We start from the raw sequence: 11,314 nt of genomic DNA on the forward strand, positions 1-11,314 counted from the left end.
ATTAAAGTAATTTATATCTAAAAGAAAAAAGTTAAAAATTAGATGATTATCGAGGGTTGATTGACCCTATTATAATAGACTATCTCTTAAAATAGTTGTTGGAAGAAGGGGAATTTGCGGAGTCTGACTAGAATGTAAATATGTAATTGCCTTATTTTGATTTTATTGTAGCTTCCTTGTGGTCACAGATGCAAAGAGATGTGTCATCCTGGTGAATGTCCCTTTAATTGCAACCAGAAGGTGAAACTTAGATGTCCTTGTAAAAGAATAAAGAAGGTAAATGTTTTAAGTTATTGAAAATACTTTTTTATGTAAAAATTTTCTTTGTGTTTTGGTAGTTCTTTGGCTTTTTGCCTTTTGAATTTCAAGGTCTTGTTTTTTAGAATCATTTTATTGTTAGCCTATATATTTCTGTAAATATTTTAAAAATTGGCTTTGTTTGGCAATCCAGTTTTCTGTAATTTATTCATAAAAGAACTTTGTCTTGTATTGGAATCAAGTTCAGTGCCCCTTTTTGGATAGAATCAATATGCTCGAGATTTGAGGTCTTTGTATAAGAAACACAATGTGAGTAATAAAGTGAGTTTCATGGTTTAAGAAATGGTCTGGAATTAACCTTTGTTGCTCTTGTTTATGAAATAGTTTTTGCCATCAGTATTAAGTTGTGAAAACATAGCCTTAAAGAGACTTCACATGCATAGCCTTATAATGTCAGAAAATAACAAACTTGGAGAGAATTCACTTTAATATAAAATAGTGGTAAAAAAATAAAATAAAACAGTAGTGATGAAAGATTAAGAGGACAACACTAACTACTGGAAAGGTCAGCGATGGGGCGCTTGGGTGGCTCAGTGGGTTAAGTCTCTGCCTTTGGCTCAGGTCATGATCTCAGGGTCCTGGGATCGAGCCCCGCATCAGGCTCTCTGCTCAGCAGGGAACCTCCTTCCCCCTCTCTCTCTGCCTCCTGCTCTGCCTACTTGCGATCTCTCTCTCTGTCTAATAAATAAATAAAATCTTTAAAAAATAGAAAAAGAAAAAGAAAGCTTGGCGGAGGCAAACTGCCACTGTTCATGTAAGCTTACAAAGGAAATCTCAGTGTTGTTCAGTGTCGGTGGCTGAGTGGTTTGTTTTCAGTTCTCCTTTCCCTTGACTTCCCTGTTCATACTGTCAACTTCTGATGTTTTTTGTGTTGGTTGAAGTTGCAACACCTTTTTTTCTTCATGTTCTTACAGTCATCCCCTAAAGCTAGTCTTTTTTCTTTTCTTTAAATTCTCTCTTATATTCATCCATCCAACAAATATTTGAGAATCTTTTGCTTTTACTGAGGATCTTTGCTTTTCATTTATTTTCACAGCTCCTACTATCCACTTCCTGGGGTCGTGACTTCTTAATTTAAATGTGTAGGCCTGACCTCTTCTGGAATTGAGTCCATGGGTTTTAGATACTTAAATTGGACCACATTTTTTTTTGTTTTGTTTTTTTAAGATTTTATTTATTTATCCAAGAGATAAAGAGAGAGCACATGCAGGGTGAAGGCCAGAGGTCTGAGCAGGGAGCCCAGTGCGAGACTCTATATCAGGACTCGGGGACCATGACCCGAGCCGAGGGCAGATGCTTAACCAACTAAGCCACCCAGGTGCTCCTAAATTGGACCATCTTTATGTGAAAATCAATGCTTAGTCAAGCCACTTTTTTTTTTTTTTTAAGATTTTTATTTATTTATCAGAGGGGGGGGGAGAGTGAGCACAGGCAGACAGAATGGCAGGCAGAGGCAGAGGGAGAAGCAGGCTCCCTGCTGAGCAAGGAGCCCGATGTGGGACTCAATCCCAGGACGCTGGGATCATGACCTAAGCCGAAGGCAGCTGCTTAACCAACTGAGCCACCCAGGCGTCCCAAGCCACTTTTAATTAGAGATATCTCTCAGATTTTCTCTCATTTCATGTTATTATCCAAGTGCAGATTGCCACCCACTAGAACTTTGGCAACAGCTCATTCTTAGACTTTAAGAATAGCTTTATAACAGATTTCCTTGCTTCCAAACATACTACATCCCTAATCTAAGTTTTTCAGTGGTTCTTCATCACCTGTGGGAAGAAATACACATTTAAAAGAAACACGTATGCACATGCAGGCTTGACATTCAAGGGATTCTGAGATGGTACCTTTGCCTAGCAGTTGTCTCTATGATTCTGTTACTTACGTGCCCTAACACGTATGATATACGCCCCTCTGATCTGTGGCAATGTAGACATTCTGTCCTGTAAAACGCAAAGTTTTTCCCCTTTACTGTTCTGTTTACTGGAACCTTGCTCTAGTACTTAGTGCTAGCATTTCCTTGTTTGGGAAGGTCTTCCTTCCCCTGACTCTTGGGAAGACTTTGATGCTGTTTCTCCTTGGTTTTCTTTATTCTAGGTTCATGACTAAAAGCTTTGTGATTCTAAGGATGTCTTTAACCTTGTTTTCTCATCCGTAAAATAGAGTTTATACATAGATTTATTGAAAGGAATGAAAGAGGTAATGCTTACCTAGCATTTAGTACAGTGATTATTATGTCTAATAAATAATAGCTGCTGTTGTATTCATTTACTGCTTCCATTATTATATTATTTTTCTTATTGTGTCCCTTGTCCCTAGCACAGTGCTTTGCATGTAATAGGTGCTCTTATAAATACCTTTTGAATGAGGGAGGGTGGGTTCATTCTTCCAGGCTGATCGACTTAATATCTGCAAATACATTATTTATTGTCTATACTTGTATATATTATTGTTCCTTTGTCTGGACTGTCCATGGAGGACTCTGTTTACCAAAAATGAAGAACTGAAGTGGGGGAAAAAACTCTTAAGTAATAAAATTCCATGCTATAAAGTGTTTTCATGAAAGTATATTTGCTCATTAGGATTTGATGATCACATATCTTAACTCTGGTAAATTTGAACTAAATACAGTTAGTATCTGAGAGTGTGGTAAGAAAGGAGAAATTGATACAGATAGGTACACTTAGAGCAAAAGTGATATCTGGCAGCAAAAAAAGGTAGCTAAAACATCTAGGCAAATTCTAGGACTTTAAAATAAGGACCACTTATTCGAGTAGTTCACAAATTGATTATAGGATTGATGTCACATCATCAAGAAAAGAGTAGATACGATTTTTATTGTTTCATTAAGGAGACATTGAAGTGCAAACATAAGATTTAGACCAATTTTTAAAATTTTAAAACTTCTTAAAAAATTAAAAAAAAAAAAGTCATAGAAAAAAAAAAAAATTAAATGATTGAGAGGAAAGTTTGTAGCTCTCCAGAAAATTCTCTAGAACTGCATGAGTTGGTAGCCATTAGCCACATGTGGCTGTTTATTTATTTGAATATTTTTTAGTTTTATTGATGCACAGTTGACAAAAATTGTATATATTTAAGATGCAAATGTGATGATTGTCTATACATACACTGAAATGATTACAGCAATCAAGCTAATTAGCATTTAACACCTGATTACCAGTTCTTGGTGAGAACACATCCTACTCTCGTAGCAAATTTAAGGTATATAATACAATATTATTAACTATAGCAAGCGTGCTGTATATTAGATTGCTCAGAACTTAAGACTTATTTTATCACTGAAAATTTATACCCAGTGACCAGTTTCTCCACATGTCACCTTGCTGCAAGCTCCTGGCAATCTCCATTCCCTTCTTTGCTTTTCTAAGTTCTAATTTTTTAGATTCCACATATTAGTAAGATCATACAATATTTGTGTATCTGTATCTGTCTTATTTTACTTACTCGCTTGTCTCCATGTTCATCCATGTTCTCTAAATGGCAGGATTTCCAGCTTTTTTATGGCTGAATAATATTCCACTACACGTTGATAGGTGGGCAGATCATGTTTTCTTCATCCGTTTATCCACTGATGGACACATACCTTGTTTCCATATCTTGGCTATTGTGAATAATGATGCAGTGAGCATTGGAGCACAGAGATTTCTTAGATACTCTTCTCATTTCCTGGATATATATCTGGGAGCAAGACTGCTAGAACCTATACTACTAGATCTACTTGACATTTTTTTAAGAAGCCCCCATACTGTTTTTCATACTGGCAATACCAATTTACATTCCCAACAATGCTGTCCAAGATTTCTTTTTTTTTTTTTCCTATATTGTTAACATTCGTTATCTATTGGCTTTTCAATTATAGTTATTCTAACAGTTGTGGGTTGATGATCTCATTGTGGTTTAGATTTGCATTTCCCTGGCAGTTAATGATGTTGAGCACATTAGCATGTACCTGTTGGCCCATATGCAGCTATTTAAATTTGAATTTTAATGAATCAACATGAAATAGTAGTAAATATTCAGTTCCTCGATTTCACTGGCCACATTTTGAGTTTTCATTAGCCATGTGGAGTCAGTGTTCCTCTGTTGGATAGCAGAGATACAGAACAGTTTATTGTCTCAGAAAGCTGCATTGGTTGGCACTATTCTGAAGCATTTTATAGCACAAAACAATAAAGAAAAATAAAGAATGAAAAGGAGATTGACGCTGGGTTGATAGTGACTCTTAATTTAATTTTAACTCATAATTTAATTTTATGATATTCACTTCTTTCTGGTTAGGAGGAAATAAAGGAATGATCACTGTTTGAATCAAGACATTTAATGCTTGTAACCATATCATCATTAAATATTCATGAACATGACTTTTAAATAATATGCATAACCTTAAGCTGTCAGATATTTTGCTTTTTTATGACATACAGTTAGGACTCTGAGGGAAAGACATTTTAAAGTCAAATTTTTAAAAAATGTTATTTGTAGGAATTGCAATGCAACAAAGTACGAGAAAATCAGATTTCAATAGAATGTGACGCGACATGCAAGGAAATGAAGCGGAAAGCATCTGAGGTAATGTCATTTTTTTTTTTTTTAAAAGATTGATTTAATTATTTTAGAGAGAGGGTGTAGCAAGCTTGGGGTTGTTGGGAGGAGGGGCAGAGGGAGAGGGAAAAGCTCAAGCTGACTCCCCACTGAGTGCAGAGACCGACGCAGGGCTCAATTTCACAACCCCGAGATCACAACCGCAGGGCTCAATTTCACAACCCCGAGATCACAACCCGAGAAGAAATCAGGAGTCAGATGCTTAACCAGCTGAGCCACCCAAGTGCCCACAAATGTCATTTTTAATGTGCCAATCAATTAATGGCCTTTTCCTATTTATTTTGTGCATTACTTTATGTGCTTATTACAAGGAACTCAAAATCTCATCTTTTTTTGCTTTTGTAAGAAAACCTAGTTTTTTTCTTTTTTAAGATTGATTTAGGGGCGCCTGGGTGGCTCAGTGGGTTAAAGCCTCTGCCTTCAGCTCAACGTCATGATCTCAGGGTCCTGGGATCGAGCCCCGCATCGGGCTCTCTGCTCAAGCAAGGAGCCTGCTTCCTCCTCTCTCTCTCTCTCTGCCTGCCTCTCTGCCTACTTGTGATCTCTGTAAAATACATAAATTAAAAAAAAAAAAAAGATTGATTTATTTGTTAGAGAGAGAGAGAGAGAGCATAAGTGGAGAGGAGAGGTAGAAGCAGACTCCCCGCTGAGCAGGGAGCCTGATAGGGGTCTTGATCCCAGGACCCCAAGATCATGACCTGAGCTGAAGGCAGATGCTTCACAGACTGAGCCACCCAGGTGCCCCAAGAAAGCCTCGTCTTCTATGCCTATTTTGAATCCCCAGGTGTGCTCATTAGTTTGTGCTACATTTTTTCTATCCTTGTGCCAGTTCGTGTATGTGCTCTAGAACAGTTGTCCATCGTAATGTTACTGTAAGCCTCCTGAAAGTTAGGTTAAAATAATACAAAGTAAGATTTTGGAGTTCTTTGCTGTTTGGGTTACCTCTAGTGTCCTTATTTCCTTCCATCAGTCCAACTGATGAATAAATTCTTGACTTTGCTTAACACTGAGGATTCTCTTCCAGATAGGGCATTTACAGAAAATGGTCAACTTCAACTCTAGAAAAAGAGTGGCATTTAATAATTGATTATAGACTTAGTATGGTAACTCAAGAGAAGAAAAATCCATTTGAACACTATTTCATTTTGCAGTTTTGTAACTCTTTGAATTGTGATCTAATATCTATTAAGTTGTTAAGCTGAAATGTTTATATAAAGGCTAACACTATCCCTTCCCTCATCTCACAGTCTGTTAGAACCTTGGTAACACTCTCACTATAACATTTACATGTCTTTAGATAATTTCCAATATAAAGGTACCGAAAGTTGTTATGGGTTAGTGGATTCTGGGTGAGAAGATGTTAAAATTCTAAATAAAATTTGATGATTACAGTGTTAATTAACCTTTAAATATCTATAAACAGATAAAAGAGGCAGAAGCCAAAGCTGCTCTTGAGGAAGAAAAACGAAAACAACAGGTAACTAAACAAAATATTTATATCCATTGTATCATTGTTAGTTTTTATGCAAACTCAAGGTTTATTCCACATACAAACCAGGAGCCAGTCAGCTGTTCCCCGGACTGAAAATAGTATAGTTCCTACAAAACAAAAATTAGCCACTCACTCACTTCAGCTCAAGTATGCTGAGCCTTTGAAGAGGCGTGAAATCTTCTATATTCCCAAATTTAATTTCTTGCCAGTCTCATCCATTCTCCAGTGATATTTGGTTGGTGGGTGGGGGTTGGAGTGTGGCAGCTTCCATTTTTTTTTTTTTTAAGATTTTATTTATTTATTTATTTATTTGACAGAGAGAGAGAGAGAGAGAGATCACAAGTAGGCAGAGAGGCAGGCAGAGAGAGAAGGGAAAGCAGGCTCCCTGCTGAGCAAAGGAGCCCAACGTGGGGCTCAATCCTAGGACCTTGGGATCATGACCCGAGCTGAAGGCAGAGGCTTTAACCCACTGAGCCACCCAGGTGCCCGGCAGCTTCCATTTTAAGGCATCTTCTGGAGCCCCTGTCTTCACTCACCTAAAAGTATTTGAGTTCTGTTTTGCTGACTTGCAGATTATCTGTAAAAAGGAGTGTTTTGTTTCTTAACCAATGCATTTACTTTAACCATATATTGCCTTATTTCTCTATTAGATTCTTAAATGCAGGCTTGTTATCTGTTCTTTGCTATATAGCAAATAACAACTACATTCCTGATACCCCCTTTGCTCAAATACCATATTGATTATGTACTCCGAAGAGTGGTTTAACTTTCTAATAGTGACATATAATTATTTGTCAGTTTGCATTTTGAGATACTTATACTTAGCAAGAAGGTTGTATTATTATATGCAAACTGCAAAATGAATGAGGAAATTGAAATTTGTGTGACTTCAGCGGAAGACATTGGAAACAATTTAGGTTGCAATAAACATGGGCTAAAATGATCTCTGATGTTAAATGGTTTTATTTTTTTATAAAGATTTTATTTATTTATCAGAGAGAGGGGGGGAGAGAGCGAGCACAGGCAGACAGAATGGCAGGCAGAGGCAGAAGCAGGCTCCCTGCTGAGCAAGGAGCCCGATGTGGGACTCAATCCCAGGACGCTGGGATCATGACCTGAGCCGAAGACAGCTGCTTAACCAACTGCGCCATCCAGGCGTCCCTGTTAAATGGTTTTAAAAAGTTGATTTGCCTAATATTCCAAAGTAAATTATCAGAGCTACTTCACTAAAACATGGATTAACTAGAACCCTGGGAGATAAACTTACTAGGAGTAGTTTAGGGTAAACCTTCTTTCCCTTTTTATAAACTATTTGGGTGGAAATTTTAAATATATTCCCTATTTACTGAACTTTTAAACAGAGTGTATAGAACATAAACTATAAATGATGACTGTGGGTCATTATTAAAGCATTAGTTATTTTACTGTGTCAGTTCTCAAGTTTGGCTACTTTTAATGCATTGATCTTGTTCTCTATTTCAGCAACAGCTTGAAAATATTCTGACATTTTGGTTCATTGAAGAATGAATGTGTTAAATTAAGTATTGGATTAGGGCATCTTCAAATGTGGTTATGAGCAAAGTAATGGATGTGTTTACTGAAGTTTGTACGGTTGACCCTTGAACGACAGATTTAATCTGTTTAAGCTGTGGGGGTCCACTTACATGTAGCTTCTTTTCAACATGTAGCTTCCTACAGTACAGTCCTGTAAATGTGTTTTCTCCTCCTTATGATTTTCTTAGTAATGTTTTTCTTTTCCCTAACTTACTTTATTGTAAGAACACAGTATGTGATACATACAATGTACAAAATACACATTAATCTACTGTTACTGGTGAGACTTTTCTGATCAATAGTAGGCTGTTGGTAGTTAACTTTTTGGGGAGTCAAAAGTTATATATGGATTTTCAGCTGTGTGTGGGGTCAGCACCCCTGATCCCTGCATTGCTTAAGGGTTAACTTATATTAACTTATATTTCCTTCTGTTAAATAAACAATTACAAAATCTTGCATGAATATTATATATATATTTTAGTTGATGACTATCATGTTTTAGTTCCAATGCACTGTAGTGTATCGTGTTACCTTATCCTGTATAAAGTTAAGTAAATTCTTGGCAATAGAATAAAAGTCCACATTTTACAGTAAGTATCATCCAGTTATCCTTTCTTAGGACCAGTTTTTATAGAATTCTACTCTCTAAAATTGTCATTTTGATTTAAAGCATGAAGCATTTTCCACTGAAGAATTTCTACTCTATTTTTAAATATATTTGATAAAGATAATCTCACAGGATTTTTTTTCCCTACTCACTTGAATTTCTTTCAAACAAGCCATTAATGTCTATTATCAGCATTGTAAAAAAATAGAATTATAGGTATTTTTATTCTCACTGGACATCTCTTGGCACTTGCTAGAAGCTGTGTATTATAGAAACTCAGTAGATTAATGGTGTTGATGTATAAAATTAATGTCTGTATTTAGGGCACCCTGATTTAATCAGATGTTTCTATATTTAAATAGTGTCAGGGGTGCCTAGATGACTCAGTTGGTTAAGTGTCCACCTTCTGCCCAGGTCCTGATCTCAGGGTCCTAGGATCAAGTCCCCTGGTTGTCATTGTCACCAGGCTCCCTGCTTAACAGGGGGTCTGCTTCTCCCTCTCCTTCTGCCCCTCCCACCTCCCACCCCCAGTTGTGTTCTCCCCCTCTCTCAAATAAATAAAACCTTTAAAAAGAAAACTAACTGTAAATAAATAAATAGTGTCAAAGTCAGGCTTATGGTCTGCAATAATCTCTTTTGTTACTCCCCATTTCCCTTTCTGCGTACCTAAACTCTGAATTTGTTGAATACAAGTCCATGATAGAGAGAGTTATTTTTTTTTAAATCAAATCAATATATTTACTATATACCAATGCTATTAAAACATTTGGCACATTGATTTATTTTCATCTTAGTGGAAAATTTCAAGTCAATGTATATTGATTTTAATAAAAATGATACTGTTTTGGTTTTTGATTTAGGCTGAACTGGAGGCTTTTGAAAACAGACTGAAAGGTCGTCGGAAGAAGAACAGGAAAAGAGATGAAGTGACCGTTGAGCTTACGCTATGGCAAAAATACAAATACTATCTCCTTCCGGCATGTGCAGTTGCAGTTTTAGCGTTTGCATGGTACATAGCCCGTGATGTGGCTTAAGAAATTTTGATCTGGTCACATACCTCAGATTGGATTTAGATAAGTAATTCACTCTGGAATATTAGGAAGTGTATACTGTAGAACATAGATACTCACATTCATCTCTGTATTCCCTTCCAGCTGTTGTTAGAAGGACAGATTTTAAGCTTTATCTTGAGTAGCATACTAGAAGTGGCAATATAACATTGTTTAATAGTGAAAGCATGACTGAAATTGTCAGATATCTCATAAGGCATAGCCTGTGGCAGGGTAACACGTCAGTTGATTGTGCTTCCTTGTGTTAACATAGTTGTCTCACTCACTATTTCACACCAACTTTCTTTCTGTTCTTTGCAAAATTAAAATGAAATTGAGCCATATGTGCAGTAAAAGGAATATGTCACAATGTTTTGGCTACTTATTAAAAGGTACTTTTCTTGATCATGGTTTCTTGATCATGTAACTTTGTACTTTAAAATAATTATTCTCTAAAAGACCTCTTAAACTGTAACCTAAAACCAAATATAATTTGATTCCAAAAATTGGTTTATTAGTGAGGAATTTTTTATCAGTTATTGAAATAAGTTTTTATGTAGTAGGTACCTCAGAGGAAAATATAATTGTTTTTTTTTAAAATGCTGGGCTGGATTCCTCACATGTGGCTGTTTCTTGTGTAAGAAGCATTTAACTGAAGTTTGGCATGTTTTGTAAAACGTGTATGTGTCTTTTCAGAGTAAAAATAAAAGAAAAACTGGTATTTATGAGCAATAGAAACTGAGCACAGGGCTTAATGAGCTTTATATACTTATTGTCATTTCTTCTTACCATGATCCTGTAAGTAGATTTCAGCTGGAAATAATCAGTTCCTATGAAAACAAGCTGATAGAGAAATATCAGTAAGCCAAATCTGTTGGAATTGTCATTTTAAATGGTTTTGCTATTTAATTTTTGTATGATTGTTTTCATTAAAATTTTTCATACCACATTTGTAACCTTGAATATTTACTATTACCTGAAATATTCAGGAGTCTATAATTTTAGGTTAGGTATTAATATCACTGTATAAAATCTCTGATACTTGATGCAAAACAGTTATTGATAGACACTAAAAAGCCATAGAAGTACATTTTAAACAGAAGTACAAAGAAGGATTTCTAAATTTTGCTGACTTTAATGAAAAATTTTTTAATGTTCTGTTTATTCTTCTAGTGTTAGCTCGTGTCTAAAATGAAAGGCTAGTCATTCCTTTCGTTATGGTATTTGTGTTTGGACTTTAGATTTTTTTCTTTTTTACCTTTCTCAACATTAGGGTACCTGGGTTGGTGTTTCAGAAGCTCTGAGTTAGAGCTGTCGCACGCCAGTCATTTCCTTACTCTAAAATGAATATTAAAGACTGAACAACTAAGTATCTACCTGGGGAGCTTTTGTCATGTATCTCAGAATTTCAGCCTAATAAACAAGCCTGAAGCCTGTTTCCTATCTGTTGGGCTTCTGTTCTGGCTTGTGTTCTTATTTGTGGGGAAGAATTTAGTGATCAGAGGAAGGAGATTGAATGAATAATAAGTTAGGCATTTACTGTTTTTTATTTGCTTCATTAATTTACCTGAAGTCACACACTATTTGATCAACAGGTATGTTTCCTCTGTGATAGGTACTTGGCAGGTCCTAGAGATAACCGTGATCCTTTCTCTTGCGGAGCTGTTAAGGAGCAGA

The 11,314-nt window shown here is 36.1% G+C and overlaps 1 protein-coding gene across 10 annotated transcripts in view; it reads left to right on the forward strand.

Moving 5' to 3' along the window:
- The window catches only part of NFXL1 (nuclear transcription factor, X-box binding like 1), a 76,133-nt gene extending 65,547 nt beyond the window's left edge, over positions 1–10,586 (forward strand). For all 10 annotated transcript variants that reach the window (XR_014311077.1, XR_014311078.1, XR_014311079.1 and 7 more), the window contains 4 exons: positions 172–276; positions 4,816–4,902; positions 6,359–6,412; positions 9,449–10,586. Coding sequence is in view for 6 of the 10 variants with exons in the window: in XM_082728367.1 (XP_082584493.1) it covers positions 172–276; positions 4,816–4,902; positions 6,359–6,412; positions 9,449–9,622 (420 nt within the window). In the remaining 4 variants the exon portion in view is untranslated. The remainder of the gene's footprint in view (positions 1–171; positions 277–4,815; positions 4,903–6,358; positions 6,413–9,448) is intronic.
- The last annotated feature ends 728 nt before the right edge of the window (positions 10,587–11,314 follow it).

This window comes from Mustela nivalis (genome assembly GCF_964662115.1).
Source record: "Mustela nivalis genome assembly, chromosome: 4".
NCBI classification, from domain to species: domain Eukaryota; kingdom Metazoa; phylum Chordata; class Mammalia; order Carnivora; family Mustelidae; genus Mustela; species Mustela nivalis.